At 38.5% G+C, this 26140-nt stretch overlaps 1 protein-coding gene and 1 long non-coding RNA gene across 5 annotated transcripts in view; both read right to left on the reverse strand.

Annotated features, from left to right (window-relative positions):
* LOC148903812 (uncharacterized) overlaps positions 1 to 5359 on the reverse strand; it is a 32469-nt gene extending 27110 nt beyond the window's left edge. Inside the window, exons 1-2 of the long non-coding RNA XR_016116538.1 lie at positions 5130 to 5359; positions 2305 to 2386 (exon numbers count right to left, since the gene is read on the reverse strand). This is a non-coding gene — a long non-coding RNA (uncharacterized LOC148903812). The remainder of the gene's footprint in view (positions 1 to 2304; positions 2387 to 5129) is intronic.
* A 279-nt stretch (positions 5360 to 5638) lies between these two features.
* Positions 5639 to 26140, reverse strand: part of mib2 (MIB E3 ubiquitin protein ligase 2) — a 40590-nt gene continuing 20088 nt past the window's right edge. For all 4 annotated transcript variants that reach the window (XM_089009150.1, XM_089009158.1, XM_089009142.1 and 1 more), the window contains 13 exons: positions 24754 to 24861; positions 23919 to 24023; positions 23617 to 23779; positions 22967 to 23100; positions 21187 to 21335; positions 19605 to 19761; positions 17541 to 17695; positions 16604 to 16730; positions 16259 to 16519; positions 11701 to 11879; positions 11438 to 11631; positions 9531 to 9596; positions 5639 to 7767 (listed from right to left, as the gene is read on the reverse strand). In XM_089009150.1, coding sequence (XP_088865276.1) covers positions 7526 to 7767; positions 9531 to 9596; positions 11438 to 11631; positions 11701 to 11879; positions 16259 to 16519; positions 16604 to 16730; positions 17541 to 17695; positions 19605 to 19761; positions 21187 to 21335; positions 22967 to 23100; positions 23617 to 23779; positions 23919 to 24023; positions 24754 to 24861 — 2040 coding nt within the window. In that variant the 3' untranslated portion in view covers positions 5639 to 7525. The remainder of the gene's footprint in view (positions 7768 to 9530; positions 9597 to 11437; positions 11632 to 11700; positions 11880 to 16258; positions 16520 to 16603; positions 16731 to 17540; positions 17696 to 19604; positions 19762 to 21186; positions 21336 to 22966; positions 23101 to 23616; positions 23780 to 23918; positions 24024 to 24753; positions 24862 to 26140) is intronic.

Here is a 26140-nt window from a genome sequence, read left to right on the forward strand (position 1 = left end):
TGGAGGCTTTTAGGTGGATAGTGAGGAGAGGATGTGGTTAAGTGCTACTTTGTAGCTTGAGCCAGAAATGAATCTTTTTTTTTTTCAGGTCATTGAAAGCGTCCCGGTCAAGCTGAATCAACTAATATCTTAACATTTTAGAGCAGCGGTAATTTGGGATGGGCAAATAAAGCTTCATGAAGCACCTGTGATACTTTTTGACTGCTCTCAATGGCGCTCTTGTTTTAAAGATGCAGTGGATTGAAAAGACATTTCCTCGGCACTAACCTTTCCATTTAAACCCAGAGCACCATCTGGAGGAGTGCTTCATGAAGCTTCGTTTTCCCATCAATAGTGGTTATTAACCATTTTATCGGTACCAAACCCAACTCGTTCATATGCACATTCACCGACTTCTTCATGGGTGAAAAATAAATATACTTACTGTATTTTACACACTAGAAGGCGCACCTAAAATCCTTTTTTTTTTCAAAAGCTGACCAAGTGCCTTATCATCTGGTTCACCTTATACAGTGATACATTGGCTTACGAACTTAATTGGTTCCAAGAAAGTGTGTGTACAGTGAAAAGTGTGTATTCCAAACATTAATTTCCCATAGGAAACCATTAAAATGAGAATAATCCGTTCCCAGGTCCCCATAAAACATAATTTTCGACTAAATAATCCTTAAAACTACACAAGATAGACATTATTTTATGTATAATAAATTTGCTATGGTACTGAAAATAAGGAAATAAACTGTACTGTGTAATAAAGTCTGTGCGAAAAGTTCGTTAGCTAAAGCGTTCGTAAGCCGAGGTATCACTGTATATGGATAAATATGGAGCTGCAACAGGTAAGTTTTTGTAATTGCTTTGCACTATTACGAGTGTTACAATATTGTGATTCCACTTACGTTTAATTTATCGTAACAGCATTAATTTTTGTGGCACAAATGTCGCACTACATGTTCTCGCTTGCTGTTGTTAAAAGAAAATAGTAATACTTTATCTTGCAGAAAATTGTGCATTCATTTTGGGAGCGAATGGAGTTGTCAGAAAGCACCTTATAAATGGAAAAAAAAGTTTTAAAATATGTAATTCATTGAGGGTGCGCCTTATAATGCGGTACGCCTTGTAGTGCATAGTGTAGTTTACAAATTAAAAAAAAAACCTCAGAAGTAGCTCATACAGGGGAAATCACTCCAGCCAACGCGGAAGGATGCATTTGTCAGTCTTTGTGTGTGTTTTTTTTTTAACAGCAAAATGCATATATTCTCATATCGTGTATATCGATATTGTTACGTTTTGCAAATGTTGCATAGAAATAGTATCGAGAATCGATATATCAGATATAACGAGACTTTACTGGTGTATTTATTGTTGTTCGAGAACAGACAAGGTGTGTTGTTCTACGGAGCGGGAAGGGGGGGGGGGGGGGCGAAAGTGAATTGTCAGGCGAGATTTGACCAAAGCCTACATTCAGATTTCCCTACGCAAATAAGAGTATCATGGACTGAACTGCTGCTGAGATGTGTACAGGGGTCTTCTGTTGGAATCAAATGACAGCATTTAGAAAAATGTATAAGGTGACTTTTAATACCCCCCCCTTAACAACTGCCACCTGGGTGTCATCAAGCTCCAATTAACAAACATCGCGCTCAAGTTTGCCCATCTGCTCAAGGGGGTCGCTTATATTCTCCGACGGGAAAAACGTCAACGAGCGCTTTCTTAACATGTCCCGAGACACAACAGAGGGTTGATTACGAGGGCAGGGCGGAGAAGGGCTGGGCGCGATTTATGGTTGGCAACGGGCAGGTTGAGAAGTTAAGCAGGGTGGGGTTTGCCTTGGGGGAGTGAAAAAAATAAAAACTTCCATTGCTCCCAAAGGAAGAGCCAACCCCGCCAAAAATCAAAGCATTTCAGAAAGCGAGAAGCGCAGTCGAGCTTCGTCTGGAGCACAGGTGTCAAAGTCAAGGCCTGCGGGCCAAATCCGGCCCACCACATCATTTTGTTCGGCTCGCGAAAGCAAATCAAACTTGTTAAATTCCATGATGATTGCTAAAATCTGAGCCAAAATTTCATATTTTTGGATGTCAACCACAATAAGTCATTATTCTTGACTTCAGATTTGAAAACGAGTTATTCATTAATTTTCTGTGTGCTCTATATGTAATATTTGAAGGGATTTAAACATTCTAATGGGTTCCCCAAATTCATAACGGCCCTCGAGAGGAAACCATAACTACAATGTGGCCCGCGGCAAAAAATTACTTTGACACCCCTCCTCTGGAGCAACAATCAAACGAGCGGTCGCTGACATACCCTGAGAGTTGAGCCAAGGTTGGCCGATGTTGCATCAGCGGGAGTGCCGTCGTAGCAACTGGCGGTCCCGGGAGGACAATGCCTAAAGGAATAGTGGGGAAAAAAAACAGCATGATTAGATGGCCCGTTTGGATCCAAGGCGACCATCTATACGAGCCGTATAGCAAACATGCTATCCGTTTTTATTATGACATGAGTATAAAGCTGTAAGAGCAAAGCTATTACAGTAGTGATGGGAAAAACGAAGCTTCATGAAGCACTTATATTTTTCGACTCCTCCAGAGAGTTTTCTTGGTTTAAATATGAAGCTTCATTTGCCCATCACTATATTACAGTGCAATATTTCTATATAGAAAACAAGTATTGTAAAGCCATTTTATCTTTAACTGCCATTCACAAATTCATTCGGGAATTGAAAATTTGACGCCATTCCCGAATTTGTTCGGGTTTATTTTTTTCTTGTTTGGATGCCGATAAAGCGCTGGCCATGGCCTCTAGCAATGTTTTTCCCTGCACGAGGGGGCAGCATTTGCCTTCTGTCCATGTTAGCGCTTCAGCGCTAACATGGAGCGCTTTTTTATGTATGTATGTATTGCGTTTTATTTTGGACCTCATTTCAAGCTCATATAACTCCCGACCCATATAACTTAGGAATTAACTCTTTCTTTTCTGATGAAAGAAAAGCGTCTTGGGTTTCTTACGCTTTATTGAATGTTTATGCAGTCCTAAAAGTTGATATTCTGTCGGTCCTGGAATTTGAGTGACAATGACAAAAACCCTGGCATGGAGTGGACACAGCTTTGCATAAGTCTGGCAGTGAATGTTAATGAGTTAAAGATTGACTTGGGATCGTCTCTTCAAAAAGCGTCTTGAGTTGGAACATAATGAAGGGCTGAGGAATCGAAACCACACAGCATATAGATGTATTTACATAATAGTATGAAAGACTCAAATACTTTGAACACATCACGGTTGTTCATTAATGACGCCGCCTTTCATCTCCTTTGGAGCGGCGCGCCAGCTCGTCGGAGGTGCTGGATGGAAAAGGGCGGGATAAAAAGAAAAGCTCATGGAAGAATTACGGTTGGGAAACGCTGATTTTTTGTTATTCAACTTCCTCCTGTCGCAAACGTGAGTGATGCACAATGTGAGGACGAGATTAAAATTTTTGTGCCTTCGGGGTGTAGAAAAAAGCAATGGGAAAGGAGCACCGACGTGTATCAACCACAGGACATGTCGGCTGGTAAAAAAAATAAGAGGGCTCAAACCAATTTTAGGGAAACCCCTCTCTTCCAAAATCAGCAGGGATTGCAACTGTGTACCCTGGCGGTGAAGGTGACAAAAAATGGATGGTTATGCCAACACAATTCTTACGGCAAAACTCCCTCTGTGGATTCTCTGCAGGTTTTTGAAACAAGTGCGGATTTTCTGCTTATATATAGACGGGCGAGGCAAGCAAAACGCCACAACTTGTTGGTGGAAAAACAAAATTTGGTGCTAGTATACACAAAGCTTCGTCATCATGACATGCTGGTCCCTAGACACTCCAACGGAGAGTTTACGTATCACGAAACCTGATGAGTTACTATACCCCCAACGAACAAAGAAGGGAAATATGCTTTTATGATATAGTAATTGCTCAATGTGAATCATTGTCCTGAAAATGATGTCGTTAAGCAATGTCATTTATTAGTTTTGCTTGATCTTTGTGCTATGTAATGATGACATCGCAAAAGTGGATCCCACATCACTGACATCTGAGTGCCTAATTGCAATGAAGCTAACGTTATGTTTTAGCAACCCTGTCGAATTTGGGTGATTAAAAATAATGAGGCTTCCAAATTGAAGAAAAAAAAATCATGATTCTCTTTGCTCTCAGATTCTGTTGTCATATCTCTGTTACAGCATCAGCTGTTGTTAGAGCGCTATATAAATCAGTATGTATTGTATTTTATATCCCTAAATTAGAGCGTGACATTTTTTTGGGGGGGGGGGATCTCACATGATTCCCTCAGGATTGGTGTCAATGTTACCATAATCAATGAATTGAGACTGTAGGAGATTTGCCAAAAAATGCTGCACTAGACTGGTGCGGTTTTAGGCAGTTGTTGGGGACAAAAACAAAACTCTGACAGACTATGAGGAAATGGGTTGTGAAAAACTTTTTTTTAATTGAGTTAACCTCCAAAATGGACAAAATGTTCATTTTGACTGGGAATGTTTTTTTAAGCACGGTTTGGGAGGGGTTGAGATGAGATTTTTTTCTGAAAAAGATTGAAAAACCATTCCGGTGGCACTCTATATCCACCTTGGTCACGTGTCAACCGTCAATCAAATACCACCTGCCCTGGAAAGTTGAAGCTACATCCCCTAACATTTTGTCCTACGCATAAATAAATATTAAATCTGTGAAAATATACCTTAAGAAAGGGGCATTTGCCCACCTCAATAATGAAATATTAAAGTGTCCATGTTAGTTTGAAGCCTCGATCCACACACTGCCTGATGTGTCCTCTCACTGCAGACATTGAGAGGCTATCAAGCGACCACGCTTGGAAGGAAGAAAAGGAAGATACTTTTTTCGGTGGGGCTGTAGGCATAGCTAACTGATTGTCTTAATTGTGCTGATATAACGCGGGTGCTCAGGTTCTTCTAACGTTTGTGATTGGGGACGAAACAATCGTGCTCATCTCACTTGACAACACTTGATAGCGTGTTACAAAACGCAATCACGTATTTATTTTCAGCGGTCATCATAAAATCACGTAGAATGTATTTCGAAACAAATGCCCGAGTTCCCTTTTATAGGGCCTTTAAACACTCACCTTTCGTTCTATTAAAGAGGCTCGGCCGGTCAAAGTATTTTTCTGGGTTGTAGAGGCAGTCAGGTACGGAGTTACGGTGGTAGTTTTGCATACGCGTGTGGTTATTGTAACGCGTACTCTGTCACTATGTAGAAAACATAAAATAACGCTGGCACGTTTATAGTTTTCACAATCATGTTGAACGCCAAACATTTAAACAGGATTTCACGTCGCTATGGTGTCCGAGTAACAAGGCGATGGCGCCCTCTGTCGGCCACTCGTGGGCACGGCGACCTGTTGAAGAGGAAGGTCGTTGGAAATATTTGGGCCAAACATTTTCAGCAGCAACACTAATCCACGGCTATGGTGAGAATAAAGTATTGGCAGTTTAGTAAACATTTTCGTGTGTCGAATTATACAGGAAAAAGCGTATTCCCACCCCCACCAATATTTGATGGGGGCGGGAGATGGCAATGTTTCCCCATTTAGAAATGAAACGCACAAACAAACTCAGAGGCCGGATGTCCTGAAAAAGTGCTCCATATTTATTGCAAAATATTTTTGTGCAGAAACATGAACAAAAGGAGGAAGAGACTGTAAGGCCAACATCATAACTCTGAGAGCTGAACTGTACAAACACCATTATACATAACATTTGTTGTTTTAATATTCTTTTTTACATTGATTACTGCTTGCCACAGCTACCTATTTATCATCACCATTTCTTTTTCTTCTCAACATTTTTCTTTCAGCTATCAAAAATTAAAAAAGAACGCTTCCTCTCAATTGTTAAATTATATTTGTTGTTGGAAAATGCAAACAATGTGGAACTGTTTTCGGTCTAGAAACGAGTCTTGAAGCTCTCTCCACTGTGAGCCTCTTGTGTACTCTTGTAGTAATTGGAAAACAAAGCTTTGTGAAGAACGTGATATTTTTTGACTCCTCCAAATGGTGCTCGTGGTTTAAATATGAAGGTTGGTGCAAATGAAAAGTCTTAAAAATCCACTGCATCTTTAAAACAAGGGTGCCATCTGGAGGAGTCAAAAATCTATCACAAGTGCTTCATGAAGCTTCACTTGCCCATCACTCCCTGTAACCAAGCACACTCGACACACTCAGGATTTCAAAATAAAACATGATCTGTAAATGTTGACTTTTTGGAGTCATCCCAATCTCGACATTCAAAATGTACACATTTAAACGCTTGCACTCCCAAAATTGGGGGGAGGGGGCAAAAAAAGCCAAACAAATAATCAAAACCTTCCTCATCCCTGGATGTTAAATTACACAAAATGAAAATTAAATCAAAAATGATTTTTTTTCTTGATTTTTTTTCTCCGCGGAGACAGAAGCCCTTCAAGAAATACACCAAGACAGCAGAACGAAGCCAAAGAGTACAATCCAGAGCGCCAAATTAAAATAAAAAGGGCTTTTCTTCTGAAATGACTCCAGCGGAAAGGTAAACGACGTAACAAGCTCAGTCTTCTTTCGCTTCTTCTATATTACGACATATCGGGTCAATCAAAAGTGGAAACACAAATTCTCCCGCATGGTGACGATAACACAACAATAACCACAGTGGATGCTCCCGGTTTGGCGGTAAATACACAAACTACATGGACGACGAGGAGGGGGGCTTTTCGGGAACTGCTGCTTTTTTTTGTCGAGGGACATATATCCATCTGTTGTGTCGCAGAAACATTCATTTCACTCACAATTCGCTAACGTTTGCCATTCCGAGGCAGCTTCCGAAAGCGACACGATATGAAACGGCGACGTTGAACTTTTTATGGATCATCCCAAGTGCTTTTTAAAAGATTGGATACCCTGAGTTAAGAGGACGTAGGCTTAGGGGTTGGGGTGTATTTCAGTAGACTCAAATTGACTTTTTACGCCCATCCAAGTAAACACCCCAAAAAAAGACATTACGAAGTAATACCACTTTCCTCACATAAATAAAAAACATACTTTACAAAGAAATATAAAGCACACCAAATGACCCATTAGTGTTATTATATGCATACACTCATGCATATATAATATATTGTATACCTCCCCACAGCCGCACCCTTGCATACAGGCGAGTGGTCAGGAAACGACATAATCGCGTCCACTTCGGAGACTAATACTGATGACTCTTCCCAGATCCAAAATGAGAGCAAACATAATTCACAGGGGCAAGCTTGAGGGTAGGGGGGACTCATTCTGTGCAGCCGTGTAAACCAGCCAGGGAGGGAGGACTATGGGTAACAGACATCCACATAAAAGCAGCGGCGGTCAGATAAATGAATGGGTGGCTGAGGGGTGGAGAACGGGTGGGGTCTTTCCACAGTGCAAAAAGTCCATATGCCTTTAGTGGCAAGGTAGACGCTAAACGATGCTGGGACAAACCCTCTCTCCCTTCGTCACTCCGTGGATCAGACAAACAACTGGATGCGTTCGCGGATGGTCTGCCGACAGATGGGGCAGGCTTTGAGCACGGCGCTGCAGTCGATGCAGGAGGCGTGCCCGCACTGGAAGACCAGTTTGATTTGGTTGTCGATACAGATGGGGCAGGTGATCCGCTCTTCCATCTGCCGGTAGCGAGACTGGAGCTGCTCCAGGAGGTTATGCTGTTCAGAGTTCTCTGTCCCGGGGCTGGAGTCCACCTCGGTTTGGTCTGAGTGAGAGAACGCTTGATGAGAGAGGTGAAAAAGCACGTGACGTATGGAAAAAGAAAAATCCTATTCAACAATGGATTGAATAAATAAAAAGACAAATAAACAAACAAACAAATAAATAAATATAGAAGTGCATTCATAAACAGATGGATAAATAAATAAATAAATACAGAAATAGCTAAATAAATAAATATATTAATAAATAAATAGATACCGGTATATACATAAACACAAATAGCTAAATAAATAACACATAGGTAAATAATAACAAACATAATAAAATAATAACAAAATTAATTAAGATAAATAAATAAATAAATAAATGAATACATAAATAAATAGCTAAATAAATATATACATTAATAAATAAATAGATAAACATAAATGGCTAAATAAATAAATAAGTGCATACATAAACAGATAAATAAACACATAAATAGCGAAATAAATAAATATATTAATAAATAAATAGATACCGGTATATACGTAAACACATAAATAGCTAAATAAATAACACATATGTAAATAATAACAAACATAATAAAATAATAACAAAATTAATTAAGATAAATAAATAAATAAATAAATAGCTAAATAAATATATACATTAATAAATAAATAGATAAACATAAATGACTAAATTAATAAATAAGTGCATACATAAACAGATAAATAAACAAACGCAAATAGCGAAGTAAATAAAGAGTTTTCAATCACATCTTCTGTATATTAAAAAAAAACACAGTTCTTGCCCTAAAAACAAATAAATGCATAAACAGATAAATAAATAAACAAACACAAAAATAGCTAAATAAATACATACATTAATAAATAAATAGATAAACATATAAATGGCCAAATAAATAAATAAGTGCATAATTAAACAGATAAATAAACAAACACATAAATAGCGAAGTAAATAAAGAGTTTTCAATCGCATCTTCTGCGTATTAAAAAAAAAACACTGTTCTTGCTCTAAAACCAAATAAATGCATAAACAGATAAATAAATAAACACATAAATAGCGAAATAAATAAATATATTAATAAATAAATAGATACCGGTATATACGTAAACACATAAATAGCTAAATAAATAACACATAGGTAAATAATAACAAACATAATAAAATAATAACAAAATTAATTAAGATAAATAAATAAATAAATAAATAGCTAAATAAATATATACAATAATAAATAAATAGATAGATAAACATAAATGGCTAAATAAATAAATAAATAAGTGCATACATAAACATAAATAAACAAACACAAATAGCGAAGTAAATAGTTTTCAATCGCATCTTCTGTGTATTAAAAAAAAACACCGTTCTTGCTCTAAAAACAAATAAATGCATAAACAGATAAATAAATAAACACATAAATAGCGAAATAAATACATACATTAATAAATAGATAAACATATAAATGGCCAAATAAATACGTGCATATTTAAACAGATAAATAAACAAACACATAAATAGCGAAGTAAATAAAAGAGTTTTCAATCGCATCTTCTGTGTATTAAAAGAAAAACACTGTTCTTGCAGTTTTGGAAACAAAAAAGTGACATCGGTTGTCCTTTAATGAGTAATGCGTGAAACAGAAAAATAAAAATAAATAATTGGGGAAAAAAATCAGCAGCCAATTCGGCATGAGTGTATTTTGGAATGTGCACATTTCGGTGCTAATCCACATTAGCACATCTTTAAACCAAGCACCTTGACCGATGAATCGAAGAGGTAAGGAGTTTGTCTTACCTTGCCGAATTTTCTTGGTGATTGTGACTTGGCATTTAATGCATTTCTTCATCCGATGGGCGCACTCTGTGAAAGGCAATGACAACGTTGACGACACATTCCAAACACTGTTTGAAAATTGCCATTGGCTTGTCTTGTATTCAAAGCAATGATAAGAGATACAGACATCTTACCCGAAAAGAAAACGTCATTTTGAGTGCTATATTGTCTTATAATAAATGAGTAGAATGACGTCTGCGTCATCAACAGGGGAAAACCTAATTAACCAATAAAAAAAATGGACGTCCGAGTGATGTGTGCACTATTTTGTAACACATTGATTTATTATTTTTTTTAATGACACAATAAAATAACAATGACTATATACTAAATGTGGCCCGTGGTCAATTTTCACAGCTTTTGTCATAAAATCAATAACGTCTGGCCCGGATGCAGAATGAATCCATTGGAATCCATTGGGCAGTAACGCTGTTACTTGTGTGTGCTGAGTGCTGCCATCTAGAGGCTCAATTAGGAAAAGCAAATTAGTATACGAGTCATTGACTGAATGAGCCCCCCAATTTTCTAAAATGGCGACTTTCTACATCCAAAAAAAATTGAAAATGACGACAAACAATAAAAGAACAATTACTTTTGTTCAACTGTTATAAAAAGTTAATTAGCATTTTAAAAAGTGAAGCTAAGTGAATATTTAATTTTAATTTTTAATGTCAATTCAATTTTGATCAGTGACGTGCAGTCAGGGGAGGCAGGTGAGGCTGTGCCTCACCTGTAATCAAGGAAATATCAAATCAAAAATAAATTAAACAGTTATATTTATTTAGTGATTTGTACTTTAAAGTTCTTTTCCATTTAACTTCACCATTTTTTTGCTTTTTTTTTCCAAAATCGCTGAATTTTCACATTTACCGTTCAAATACTAAGTAGAGACGAGCGGTGAGGCAGCAGCTGGCTGAGCCTCACCATGGATTGCGCAATGACTATGCTAACTGTGCTGGCTTGCTCTGCAGTGAGACCGCATTGCAGTCCCTCTGCATATCACTATTAGTGTTCAAACACGTTTAGTATATGAACTAAATTTCTACAGTTTAGCTGGTGTATATAACGTAGTCACTTTACATTATAAACACTGTACTACAGTGTTTATTTTATTTTATTCTTATGTGATTTTTTTTTTTTTTTTATGTGATTAGGTGAGGCACACAGTTCTCCTGCCTCATGACAGGGGGCGCTGGTGATTACAGATTCTTCTTGCGCCTCCTCGGCTGCAGAATAATAGAATTAGTGAGAGCAAGCTATAGTAAACAGTTAGCAAGTTAAGTGCAACCATCCAGTAATTTTTTTCGTGTTGCTTGGCCTTATTTCCAGAATGGCGGATGACATATCTAAATTGAAAGAAATAGAGAGACTTTTAAAACTGAAGAAAGATAAGGAAGGCTTCTACAAAGAAGTTATCGATGCCTTTCTTCAGAAGGAGTGGCGCAAGGACTTCATTTATAAGTAAAGGTAACACGATAACGTTTTTTTAATTCTTTTTTTCAATGCTAGTTTCTATAAAGAATGCTGACATGACATTTTAAACAAAACACGTTAACTGTTGCTAATCAAATGGTGAATAAGCTACTCTGTAGAGTTCATATGTTTGTAAATCTGACTGTGATGACGTCAGTGCCTCACCAGCCATGAACCTCAGCGCACGTCACTGATTTTGATATGCATGATTCATATGAACCAAAACACATGCTTGAGATAGCTGAAATTAAAATAAAAAAAAACAAATGTGAGACACAGAATGGCTCGCTGTTATTTATAAAGAACATCCTTCCATTTTCAACACACCAAATCTGGCCCGCTTTGCAAAAACGTTGTGTACCCCTGGTCTACAATGACAGAAGCCACCAACGCACCTTCACAGGCCACACTGTGCTGGCAGGGGGAGAAAAGAACCAGCAGAGCCAGTTCGGAGCAGATGAGGCACTCGCTGGGTCCCGGCAACGTCGGAAGAACCAGATTGGTCATGGTGTTTGGCGTCGTGTGAACCCGGCGAATATTAGCAGCGCTCGGGCCCTGGCCGGACGTCACGGCTTGCAGGCGTTGCAATCTGAGAGTCGTACGACCGTTAGCTTTGAAGTCACAAATCGCGGCTCGTGTCATTTTTAAGGGTAAACACCTGTACTTCTCCGAGAAGCTTTTGATGAGCTGTTGCATGGCGCTGTCTGACACCAGGTCCAGGGGGGTCTTCCCCTTGTGGTTAGCGTAGCCGATGTCAGCGCCTTCCTGCGCCAGGAAGCAAGCGATCGCCACTCCAACGCTAAGCTCGGTAGTCCCCAGAAGGCCCGAAGCATTGAGCTGCAAGAGAGTGCGGGAGAGTTAAGGAACAGACAAAATGATTGGATGGCAGCCTCAAGAAACAAACGCACCTCATGACGAGAGGGGAACGAGCAGGGCTTATTGTCTAACATGAAAAAAAAAAAACGTTTCTGATTAATAATATGAGTCTTGTAAAGTGGAAATGGATATCTTTGAAATTCACTGAAATGGGTAGTCGTTGAATAAATAAATGAATTCTAATTAAATAATATTAAATAATAATAATAATACATTTAATTTCAAGCGCCTTTCAAAACACCCAAGGACACGTTCCAATAAAAACAAAGCACACAACAATAAAACCATAAGTAAAATGATAAATAATAAAATAGCAGATTGAATTAGATATTGAAAGCAATTTTAAACAGATGGGGTTTTGAGGTGGGACTTGAAAATAGGGAGGGAGTCAATATTACGGATGTTGGGTGGAAGTGAATTCCAGAGTTTGGGAGCAGAGCGGCTGAAAGCTCCGCATCCCATCGTGGTGAGACGGGCAGAGGGCACATAGAGGTGAAGGGAGGATGAGGATCTGAGGGACCGAGAGGGAACGGAGATTTGAAGCAGGTCAGACAGATGGGGAGGGGCAAGGTTATGGATGACTTAGAATGTAAACAGAAGTATTTTGAATATATATATACAGTAAAGTCTCGTTATATCGATATTGGATATATCGATAGTCCCGGTTATATCGATACTATTTCTATGCACGCACGGAGAAAATTACATGCAAACAGGGTCGGATATATCGATAGTCCCGGTTATATCGATATTTTTTCGGACTCCCTTGAATATCGATATAACGAGACTTTACTGTATATATATATATAATAATAAAATAATCATAATAATGAAAAAAAGGGAAACAAATAATATGAAATAAAAAAGTGAAAATACTGTATCCCACGAAGATTGTTGCAAGCTTTTCCAACGCCGCAATAATGAGGCCCTCTAAGGCCAATATGGCACACTTGCTGTAATATCGGATCTATTTATTTAGTATGTATTTATTGTATTTATTTATTTAGCTATCTATCTATCTGGTGTTTATCTATGTATTTATTTAATACATTATTTATGTATGTAAGTATTTATTTATTTGTGTATTCATTTATTAATTTGGATATTTATTTATGTGTTTATGTATGTATGTCTCTGTATGTAAGTAGTTATTTATTTGTGTTTCTTTCTTTATTGATTTCTTTATGTATTTGTGTTTCTGTATCTGGTTATTGATTGATTGATTTATTTTATTAATGTATTTATTCACTTATTTATGTGGTTGTTTATTTGTTTGTTTATTTAGTCATTTATTTAATAATTTCTTTATCTGTTTATTTGACTGTTTATTTATTTTTATATTTGTCTATTTATTTGTGTATTTTTTTTCATTCATTCATTTAATTTATCTATCTATCCATTTATCTGTGTACTTATGTTATTTCATTATTTCAGTCTTCTGTCTTCCCTTCATGATGTGCATGCAACGAAACGTTCTAAAAGAGCAGACACATTTCTTGGGGGGCGGCGCACATAATTTAGCAAGCGTATCACAAATGGGCCAGATAAATTCAGGGGTCAAATTATAGCAGTCAAGTTCTGATTTAGTGTCAGAGCGGGTGGACTCGTGCTAGAGTGGATCGCTAGTCATCATTTTAGCCACTTTAGTGAAATAGTTTGAAACTGTGAATTCAACCCGACAGACTTAATGAGAAAAGCAAAAGGAAAAGGGTTTAGTATCGTGCATGCGAGTCGTTTTGGCGGCCTCCCAAAATGCTGAGCTGTGCTGCAGTATTCGCGGACCGCAAAAGGTCATTCTTCATTGTGACGATGAAAGCGACATTAACTTACGTGGAAGTGGATGGACGTTTATAATGTGCCTCACAAAGCTCCCACTAAGGTTATCTTAATTACGGTGCCCGCTGCCAAAGCATCCGTCTGTTATCTATCGTGCCGTCAAGGAACTGTCAGCTGGCTTTGGGCGAGGAGGCAGAATCGGGCTTGAACTGGTTCCCCATTCGTTCATGCTCGTATTCAAACTCAAGGACAATTCAGAGACCATCTATCATATTTATATATATTTATATGCTAATTACTCGCTTGAATCGCACAAAAATATCCCCCAAATCATCAATGATTGTTTATCTAAAGTCAAAAGTGGGGAGTTTTTTTAATATAAATTAAAAATGTATATGTTCATTACTCGCTTGAATCACACAAAAATATCCCCCCAAGTAATTGATTTTTGTTTATCTAGAGCAGGGGTGTCAAAGTCATTTTTTGCCGTGGGCCACATTGTAGTTATGGTTTCCTCTCGAGGGCCGTTATGAATTTGGGGAACCCATTAGAATGTTAAAATCCCTTCAAATATTACATACAGAGCACACAGCAAATTAATGAATAACTCGTTTTCAAATCTGAAGTCAAGAATAATGACTTTTATTGTGGTTGACATCCGAAAATATGAAATTTTGGCTCAGATATTAGCAATCATCATGGAATTTAACAAGTTTGATTTGCTTTCGCGGGCCGAAAAAAATGATTTGGCGGGCCAGATTTGGCCCACGAGCCTTGACTTTGACACCTGTGATCTAGAGTAAAACGTTTGGAAGTTTTTTTATATAAATTAAAGATTTATATGCTAATTACTCGCTTCAATCACACAAAAAATATCCTACCAAAATAATTGATTATTGTTTATCTAGAGTAAAAAGTGGGAGTTTCTTTTTTTTTTATATAAATTAAATATTTATATGTTTGTTACTCGCTTGAATTGCACAAAAATATCCTACCAAATCATTAATTTTTGTTTATCTAGATTAAAAAGTTTGGATGTTTTTTTTTTTAAATAAATCAAAGATTTATATGCTAATTACTCACTTGAATTGCACAAAAATATCCTCCCAAAATAATTAATTATTTTTTTATGTAGAGTAAAAAGATAAATACACTGATAAATATAAACAAACTTAATATATCTCTTCTTTTCCTTTCGGCTTTTCCCTTTAAGGGGTCGCCACAGCGAATCAGTGTCCTCCATCTTCAGAGGTTTGATTTGCATGTTAGTTTTGGCCAAGCTTTTACGTCGGATGCCCTTCCTGACACAACCCTCTGTATTTATCCGGGCTTGGGACCGGCACAAGAAGACACTGGCTTATGTCCCCGATATAAAATCAAATAAATGAACAAATATAAACAAATCTAATAAATAAATGCCTAAATATATGAAAACAAATAAATGCACACACAAATGAATAAACAACTTATTTGTCCCATCATACCAAACTCACGAGTTACTAAAATGGCCCCAAGAGGATTGGAAGAGCACAAGACCCCTTTTTGCCATGTCACAGATGGATTGGGTGCGCTTCTTTCTTTCCCGGCTTCTCCACATTGAGACTCAAGACTTGCCCCGAGGAAGACACAATGAGACAATGTCTTTCTTGCCGCGCTCAACCGCAGGCGATCTGCAGAGCTCCATTTTGGTTCAAAATAGTTACATAGCCACGTTCAATTTTCGGCCATGTGGCTACACGGTTTCACAAACCTGCCTATGCTTGCTTGTTAAGCCATTGAGATTTTGTAGACGCTGTTGTTTTAATTTGTAACATACTGAAGGCAGAACATACCAGACAGACGATTTTAGGTTTCGAATGTTTGACAGGCCGTTAGGAATAAAGCGGCACCCTGCTCTGTCTACTTGGGCTAAACGATTGCAATGCCAGTTATTTGGAATACATCCACCCATCCATCCATTTTCTGAATTATCCTCACAAGGGTCACAGGGCATCCTGGAACCTATCCCTACTGTATTCAGGCAGTAGAATGGGGACACCCTGAACTGGTTTCCAGCCAATCACATGACACACAGATAAACAACCATTCACGCTCACCATCACACCAATGAATAATTTAGAGCTTTCCGTTAATTTGCCATGCATGTTCTTGGAATATAAGAAGAAACCGGAGTACCCAGAGAAAACTCACGTCAGAGGACATAGAAGCCCGCAGCCGGGATCAAATCCACAACCTCTGCACTGTGAGGTCAACACATTAACCACTATTCCACCGAGCACCTCATTTTTGGAATCAAATGAACTGAATCAGGAACATACAACATCGAAGGTTGAGTTTTTAAACTGGGAGTTTGCATGGGTGTTTGTTTAAAAAAAATAAAAAATAAACAAATGAAAAAAATAAGTAAATAAATAGATAAAAAAGTAAAAATAAATAAATACATAGTAAATAAATGAACACAAATATAAATGCATATATATATAAATACGTAAATAAATAAACGAATGAATGAATAAAACTACCATCCCTGTGGAAGAACAACCAATCAGAGCCGATGATTTTACCCTGCAGTAGAGAGACGTGGAGGCGCAAGTCTCGCCGCTCTCCTTGGTGCTGCTGGTGCCCCCGCCCCCTCCGAGCATCACATTGGCCAGCTGCGGTCGCACCAGAGCCACATGCATGGCGGTGTCGCCGTCCTCATCCTCCATGTTGACGTCGGCGCCTTCCACCACCAGAAGCTGGATCAGATCCGTGTGGCCTTGCGACACCGCCAGCTGTAACGGAGTCTGGTTGCGGTTGTTGCGGATGTTGGTGTCACAGCGTCCCTGTGGGGAGGGGGGGGGGATAAGAAGCCTCACGAAAGTCTACCTAAGAACATAATGACCTTTCCGCTGACGTTCCACACTCACCTCCTTAAGGAGGATCTCAGCGACGTCGCGGTGATTATTAAGGGAGGCCAGATGCAGGGCAGAAAAGCCGTCCTCTTTCTTCACGTCCACCAGTTGTCGCGCTCGGCCGAGAATCTTATCCGTGGCCCTGGAAAGACATCCGATGAGGCTCAAACTGATTTGATTGACAATCGGCTGCACAGCACTGAAACATTGTCCCAGTGGATCCATTTAAAAATGACAGTGTACCATTCGCTCGACCGTAGACATAATATACATGATAAAACTGTAAGAATTGACATGTAAAACAAGCGATTAATTTAATTAACTTAGTTAATTTAATTACTTTGATTTAACGTAAGTAATTTAATGTGATTTAATTCATGTTAATTGGTTAAATTAATGTAATTGATTCATTTTAATTAATGTGATTAATTTGATCACTTTTAATTTGTTTAAGCAGTGTCTGAAACTCAATAGACAAAAAGTTAGGGGACACCCGGGCAGACAACTCTGAAAAGTTGCCTGCCCGGACATAAAGTTGCCTGCCCCATTTTTCACAACTTGAAACACAATAAGACGATTAATCGCCAAAAAAAAAACATTGTTGCGAAGTATAAAGGATTTTTTTTAATTAAGGAAGTATCTACCACAAATGCTCCCTTGCTTAATTTATAGTAAATATCCCTTGCTGAAGATTTTGCTCCATTTGTCGTCGTGGTGCACAATGCAATGTTTGCGTTGCGTTGTCTGCTCAAATCCACGTGGACTCCTCTTTCTAAGCACCTTTCAAAACTCTCTAGTACCATTTTCAGTCACGGTATAGTCCAAACCACGAAACAGGCTTCTGATTGGCTGCCGGTGCAGAGTTTGCAAATTGCCAAACGAACATTCGTCTGGCAATTTGCATAAATATTGATATACTCACGCATTCTATGATGGCATGAACATGACTCACAGTTTGTTTCCTTTGAGAGCGGCGTGGTGCAAGAGGTTGAATCCTCTGTGGTTCTGCTGAGTGAAGTCGATGTTGGGCACCGCGACAAGAATCTCAATGATATTGCGGAAATCTTTTGCGATGGCATCGTGGAGAGGTGTGTCGCCATAGGAATCCTGAGTGGTTGGGGGGTAAGGGTGTGAAAAAGAGGCAAGAAGCGATATGTACGATGCTAGCGGTTTACACAAAAAAAATCCAGAATCATAATTGCATTATTATAGCTACACAATACAGTAAAATCACATTTGTAATTCGTCACGATTGTTTTATGTTATTTTGTAGATGAAATAGTCAATCTAGAAAATAAGAAAAGACAATCATGCTGAGTTGATTTTACTGTATTGTGTAGCTATAATAATGCAATTATAAGTCAGAATTTTTTGTACACATCTATTATATTCGGATTTTTTATATATATATATATTTATCTTCATTATATAAAATTATTTAGTTTTATTTGTGTATTTATTTAGGTTTTATATTATGTAATAAAATACATTGTAAATTATTTTTATTGAATGGATTTGCTTTATCGATGTATGACTCGTTTATTAGTAGTTAATGTATATATATATATATATATATATATATATATTATTATATATATATATATATATATATATATATAATTTTTTCATAATATCAAATTATTTACTGTTTCATTTCTGTATTTATTTAGATTTTATATTATATAATTTATATAGTTATAATATATTATATATTGTGTTTATTAAATAATATATACATAAACAAAATAATTATTAGATAATAAATACTTGTAATAATAATAATTTATTATATACAATTATGTACTCTCTTCCTCTTCCTTGTGAAAAGGCCTTTTGCTTAAAGCTGTATATTTAAAGGACAACCGACACCACTTTTTTGTTTCCTCACTGACACGCCGGCTGATAACACGCCGGCAGATATTTTTAGTCAAATGCAAAACATCAATAAAAATGACATAAAGTGTGCTAAATCTGCAAAAAATTGAGCTGCGAATTGGGCATTTTCAGAAAGTCCCGCCCCCAGTTCGTGACATCACGCCAAGACGTCTTGCCTTGCTCGAGAATCAAAACAATGGTTTCAGATTCGGAAAAGATGTTTTCTTGTTACTCATCCAGTTATGAATATGATTCAAATAGTTCTGAAGAGGACAGCATAAATGTTTGCAATCGATTAAAGAAGCTATTCCGTGTCATTTTGAGGCATCTGGACAGAAACGTAGCACCCAGAAAATGCAGAATATGGCGCCAAACTCAGTTGGAAATGGGTTGCTTTGTCTGTTTGGAATTTGTGTCAGCGAATATCAAATAGTTGTCTTGGTGCAACACACAACGATTCACCATCGCGTTATTTATGTGTTTTCCTTCTCATCTCTCCATCAACACAAAGTTTTCAGACCAAACAAAGTACCGCAAAATGCATTGTGTGTCCTTTTCTCGGTCAGGGGTGTTCCTTCCGTAACGTGACGTCAGGAATCGTCACCAACTCAAAAACAAGACTTCCGGAATATTCAGCGTGAGTCATAAAACGTAAAATATAGCTATATGAGGTGGAATCTTTGTAAAATACGCCCAGTAGAAGTAATTTGAAGCGATGTTACAAATTATGGACACAACTTGTCCGAAGGCGTCGGTTGTCCTTTAAATTACAGTTTAATATCAAATTTGGAATTCTGTGAGCGTTTGTAAAGCAGTGACACATTTTCAGTTGATTGGCCACGCAACTCAAGCGGATGAAGATGCTGCGAGTGAGCTCCAAGGCGGCTTCGGAAGAGACACTCAATTACTTTAATGGGGCTGAAGTGAAAGGTCACATTATAACAGAAAAATATGGTTGAGATTTGGAGAGTGCTTTAAAAGACCCCCGTGATATGAAGTAGGGGACAGTAAACTACGGCAGCGACTATAACATTTACAGCACATAAACTAATTTTCCTCATTGCTGTCAAAAAAAGAACAAATCCGCATGTAGAATCAACGTCGACAGAATTCTCACGGGATGAAGGAAAATCCCTCTTACCTGGAGATTAACATCAGCCGAATGTTCGGTTAGCACACGCACGACATCTGTGAAACCCTTGTTGACCGCAATGTGGAGCGCCGTGCACATAGAATTGTTCATGAGGTTCGCGTTGGCTCCTTTACTCAACAGTAGCCGTGCAATCTCTGCCTGGTTCCTGCAAGGGAGACAAAGAATTGAAATCCGTACACCACAGGTGTCAAAGTCAAGGGCCGGGGGCCAAATCTGGCCCTCCTTCAGCCCGTGAAAGCAAATCAAGCATGACAAGTGCCATGATGTTTGCTAAAGTCTGAACCAAAATTTCAAATTGTCCCATGTAAACCACAATAAAAGTCATTATTCTTGACTTCAGATTTTAAAACTAGTTATTAATTACCGGTAATTTGTTGTGCGTTCTGTATGCAATATATGGAGGAGATAAAACATTCTAATGGCCTCAACAAATTCATAACGGCCCTCGAGATGAAACCGGAACTACAATGTGGCCTGCGGCAAAAAACTACCTTGACAAGATTTAACATGGATTCAGATTGTGAAAAAAAAGTTCATTTACAGTGATACCTCGGTTTACGAACCCTTTGGCATAAGAACTTTTCGGTTTACGAATGTTAAATTAATGAAAATTTTACCTTGGCATATGAACTTTTTTGGGATACACACAATGACAATGAGTCGTGTCGTTCGCGAACAAGCCCGTTCTTCTAACAACAAAATGGCAGCCAACTGTTTTTGTCCTCTATTCCCCACACCCAGTCTTCGGTTAAAACCACGCGATTGGTCAAGAACGCAGCAGTGAGGGGAGGTGGTTTAAACATTAAAGAGACAGGCAGACGACAGTGAGAGAGTTTCAACTTTGATAGTTCTAAGGCAGAGTGTAGACTGCAAGGTTGAAATATCCCATCCATTAGGCTCCACAAACAACCCGCACAAGCCATCTGTACACTTGATGCAAAAAGCTATCAACCCAGCTAAACAGAACACAATTGATGAGGAACTAGATAAAACTATCACAGACAAAGCACCTACAAGGGATCATTCCTCAAGATGGTGAAAGAAGAAGGTTAGGCTGAGGAAACCGGCCACTCCATTCCATCAAGCCATCAACGACCATCACAAAGGTAAATAAAACAACTTTATTATAAGTACAGTTTATTTCTTTAATTATAATACCATAGCACATTTATTATACATGAAATAAGGTATATTTTGTGTACTTTTAAGGCTTAGAAAATTAGAAAGTAGAAAATTATGTTTTATGGTGACCTGGGAACGGATTATTCTCATTTTAATGGTTTCCTAAGGGAAATTATTTTTTGGGATACACACTTTTCGCCTTACACACTCTGTCTGGGAACCAATCAAGTTCATAAGCCAATGTATCACTGTATTTATTTTTTAACAAGTGGCAGCGACTTGGCAAAACTGTTTAACTATCGGGTTAATCCCCGATGAGACTATGAGAAGCAGCCCGTGCAAACACGTGATTGTCCGAGGTCCAATGAGGATGATTCAACACCTCAAAAATTTCATCCGAAGATTTCATTCCGAACAAAGAAAAAAAAAAACAGTGCCGACCCCTTACCCGAAGGCCGTGTAGTGTAACGCGGTATCCCCGTCTTCATCCTTGACTTCGACAGCGCTGTTGGCCTGGAGCAGGACCTTCACAACTTCCATGTGGCCTTGGTGGGCGGCAACCTGCAGTGCGGTTTTGCCCTGGTTCTTGATGTCCATCTGACAGGAACGTAAGCGCAGTTGACGATTCATCGCAGGGCAGAATGAGCAACAGCGGGCGCGAATTAACACTGGCTGGGAGTAATCTTGAGTGTGAGCATCCGCCACGTTGCTCGCACACGTGGGGCGTAATCCCAAGAGGTGGATCATCGTCGTCACCCGCAGATTCAAATATGTATGGGATCATCATGCACACATAAACAGCAAAGTCTTTCGCAATACATGCCATGTTTGTTCATTTAAAAAATAAAATATTGTCTTTGGAGATTCCTCACATGAATTTTCAACATTGATATTACAGTGTAATGTACTATTAACACATTCACGGCCAAATGATGTGAAAAAAATGTGTCCACTCCAGTGCCAGGGTTTTTGTCATTTTCACTCAAATTGCAGGAGCCACAAAAGATTGAGTTTTAGGACTACATAAACATTCAATGCAGCGTAAGAAACCTTAGACTCTCTTCTTTCATCAGAAAAAAAAAGTTTGTCAAGCTTATTTGGGTCTAGAGTTATCAGTAGTGGAAGTGGGGGCGGCTGTACAAATGGCAAATGCTGCCCCTTCGTGGGAGGGAAAATATGGCCAGATGTCTGACCGTAGCGTGATCCCTTGATCCATATACCCCCATGCCCCACCGCATTCCCAAGTTGGGAATGACGCTCAATAGCATGCTTTGCAATAACCAAATAAATTTGGTGAAAATGGCAGTGAATGAGTTAAAATCTCTCCTTCAATTGAATTGTAGAAATTACTTTTCTGGGAGTGACACTGAAGAATTATGTGCAGATATCGAATTGCCAAAATTCTAAATAAATAATAAATAATTAATAATAATAATAATAATAATAAATTTTGGGTGGCAGCTATTTCGCTTTTGAGTTTGGGTTTTTTTTTTTAGTTGATGGATTTAATTTAAGTAACCACAAATAAATTTATCATAATTAGAATTAATTTATTGTGATATCATTTGTATTCTAGTCTTGATTTATTCATGTATTTATTTTTAATGAGAGGGACTCATATTGGCAGATCACATGTCATACTTTAGTATTTCACTGCATACTTCCTGTGGGCTTGTCACAACCAACAGAGTGACCCTCCTTGCCCTCCCTGTATCACCAGGGCGAGGTGGGTCAAGGCATTACTGGGTGTAGGCAGGGCACGTCTCTCACACAGTCGCGAATTTTCATTGCAATATAGCCAGAGCGGCTTCGTGTTTTTGCTCATGTAATTTATGAATATGTGTGAGGCGGGTATCTTGTCATTGGTTGCCACGACAACAAAAATATAATTTATTTAGACTTGTTCTGTAAAAGTGTTTAATGTTTCTATGCGAAACTTTATGTGTGTGTTTTTCTAAAAAATCGTCTTCGATACTTTATTTATAATGTTTGTCATTGTCACTTGCGCTTCCGTGTCAGGTGTTTTAGATAAAAGCGAGTACGGCGAGACAGACGGAACAAAAGTCTCGAGAGAGAGAGAGAAAGCAGAGCAACTGTTCGATAGAGAACGACAGTCTCGAGAGAGAGACACAAGCAGAGCACAAAACACAAATAGTTTTCAAGAGACATTAGGAAAGAGTGTAAATCTTCCCACGACAGGACGCAAATAATAAAAGTGCAGCACTCACCTTATCGGGATACTTCTGCAACAACTCTCTAACTTTACTGGCACTGCCGTGTGCTGCCTCAATGACAAGCCGGCTGGGATTGTCCTGCTCTGTGGACTGTGGCAGCAATTTCTCCAACACTGAAATGACCGTACCTGAGTGGTGGCAGGGGGGGGAAAGGAGGACAGGAAGAGAGGGGACGGGATGGAATGGGATTGGATGGGAAGAGAGTGGGAAAATAATTAGATTCTTTTGTCTCCAAGCCCGTGATTGACAAAATGATAAAGCAAATGTGTCCCAAAAGCTGTTTGGAGCCTGAAACAACACCACAAAGCAAAAGGATGCTTTAGAATCGACAAACTTCAGGAATGAGTCAAAATGCCCCAGCCGTGCAAAGTGACACACACCCCCACACACACACACACAAAAATGACACTTGCAAACGCATGCGCAAAATACGTCAGAATGCCGAACATGCAATGGAGAAAACTGATTTCTAGTAAGAAAACCAAAGAAGACGAATGAAAAGGAGACAAAACGAAAGCTGCAAATACATGAAAGCGTCCATTCACGGTCGCCATTGAGCACTTGGGCGGCGTCAACATGGAAAGGCGAATGCGCAAACATGGAGCGTTTTAAGATCCGCCCCGTGATCCTGACGGAAGCCGTACTTCCAGATTCGTTGGGGTTCTCGGCCGTCATGAGGTTGGCGTCCATCTCCACGGGCTGGCCCGAGAGACACGCCGGGTTGAACGTCCAAGTCTGGCCTCCGAACGCCACCCGGAGGTCACCATCTGCATAGACTTTCAGCACCTTACCGAGCTGGCCGACCACCTGGCGGAAAGATCGCAAGTGAGGTGTGATAAGAAAGGCTTGATAGACACTGATCTCATATCTTGCCCCTTGCAGTGCGGTTTTTTTTAGAGAATAGCGATACGATCCAGGGTCATGTGACGAGAGTAAGAATGCGTACGGGAGCCATGCTGTCTGTCCACTCTCCGTGACCGGATTGCAGCCTCTTGACACTATCTATGTCCTCCAATACTCGTACGAGTTCCCCAACGCCAAACGTGTTCACCTACAAGAACAACAAATAAATAAATAAACACATTCATAAATTAACACACAAATGAATAAACGAGTAAATAAAAAAAATAAAAAAATATTTAAATAAAAAAATAAGTACATAAAAAATTAGAAAATACATAAAATAAAAAATAAGTACATTAAAAATGTAAATTACAAAAATTATAAAATAAGTAAATAAAAACATACAAAAAATAAGTAAATTAAAAGAAATCAAAAAGACACTGACTAGATACAAAATAAGTAAATACAAAATAAGTAAAATCTTCTTTTCCTTTTGGCTTTTCCCTTCAAGGGGTCGTCGCCACAGCGAATCAGTGTCCTCCATCTTCAGAGGTTTGATTCACATGTTTGTTTTGGCCAAGCTTTTACAAAATAACTAAAATAAGTAAATAAAAAATACAAATAAAAAACTAAGCATTCAACAAATTAAAAAGGCAAAATAAAATTAAATAAAAAAAATACAAAATTAGATGGATGGGGATGGAGATCGAGAAATGAGAGATGGAGAGGGACAGACAGACAGACAAACATACAGACAGATACAATAGATAGCTAACAAGCTAGCCAACTGATAGATATAGATTTGACAGTTAGCTAGCTGGCTGATAGCTCGATAGATAGTAACCACCTCAATTTTTAGGTGATAAAGTATACAGCGCTCAAAAACTGTTTTGATGAAAGCAGGAATCGTCCTCAAAGACAAAAAGGTCAGCGAGTACCTTGGTAAGGGCCCCCGGATGAAAAGTCCAGCGGATGTTGTTGCTGTACTGGACTCTGACATCTCCCCGGTCAGTGATTCTATGAACTGTCCCGATCCGGCAAATGTACTGCAAACACAAAGAGGCTGTTTAGCCCTGGGTCTTGCCCTCGACATTGCTTTGACCTCAATGTTAACTTTGGTAACAAGGACCTGAAGCGCTAACGCTGTTGTTTTCCATCACAACGACAAACACCAAAGTCCACGTGAGCCACTGGCATAATAGTATGTTAGCATGGTTTTTTTCTGATTACTAATTTAAAGGACAACCAACGTCTCCGGACAAGTTGTGTCCATAATTTGTAAAATGGCTTCAAATGACTTCTACTGAGCGTATTTTACAAAGATTCCACCGCATATAGCTATATTTTACGTTTTAAGACTCGCGCTGAATATTCAGGAAGTCTTGTTTTTGAGTTGATGAAGATCCCCTACGTGACGTCACGGAGGGAACGCCCCTGACCGTAAAAAAAGACGCATTGCAGCGGTCCTTCCATCACGTCAATGTATTTTGCTGTACTTGTTTGGTCTGGGCACCTCGTGTTGCACCCAAAAGAGGCCCGAAGGCCAGAAGAGGGCGTCCAAGCGGCATATATGGAATTTATCAGCCTGTGGAAATGGAGGGGGCCACAGGAGGTCGCCATTTTGTGCCTCTTTTTTTGGGTGAGAGATTTCCCCCCAATGTCGCCTCAAAATGGCACAAATAAATTCTTTAATCGATTGCAAACATGTATGCTTTCCTCTTCAGAACTATTTGAATCATATTCATAAATGGATGTGTAACAAGAAAGCATCTTCTCCGAATCTGAAGCCATTGTTTTGATTCACTAGCAATGCAAGATGTCTTGGCGCGACGTCACGAATTGGGGGCGGGACTTTCTGAAAATGCCCAATTCGCAGCTCAATTTTTTGCAGATTTTGGACACTTTAAGTCATTTTTATTGGTGTTTTGCATTTGAATAAAAATATCATCCTGCGTGTTTTGGGTATTTTAGATGCTATAAAACGTTTCTCAGATGTCAGTTAAAAAACAAAAAAGTGATGTCGGTAGTCCTTTAACTCCAAAGATTTCTATGGCGTTTTCAGATGCCACATATTTGATATAATTTAAATTAACATAATATGATTGTGTTGCATACTGTGGTTCAAAAAAATAAGTAAACAAATATGTATACAAATATATACGTATGTATATATTTGTATACGTTTTTTTGAATGGCATTACGCAACACAATCCAATGAGCGTGTGATGAACAAATTTGAGAATTAAAATCGGTGGGTACGTTTTCATGACCATATAATGTCTTCTGGATTGAAAACTATAACACTCCATATGGATGACAATCAAT

The sequence above is a fragment of the Hippocampus bargibanti genome, linkage group LG01 (assembly GCF_051943395.1).
Source record: "Hippocampus bargibanti isolate YZ-2025 linkage group LG01, ASM5194339v1, whole genome shotgun sequence".
Classification (NCBI taxonomy): Eukaryota; Metazoa; Chordata; class Actinopteri; order Syngnathiformes; family Syngnathidae; genus Hippocampus; species Hippocampus bargibanti.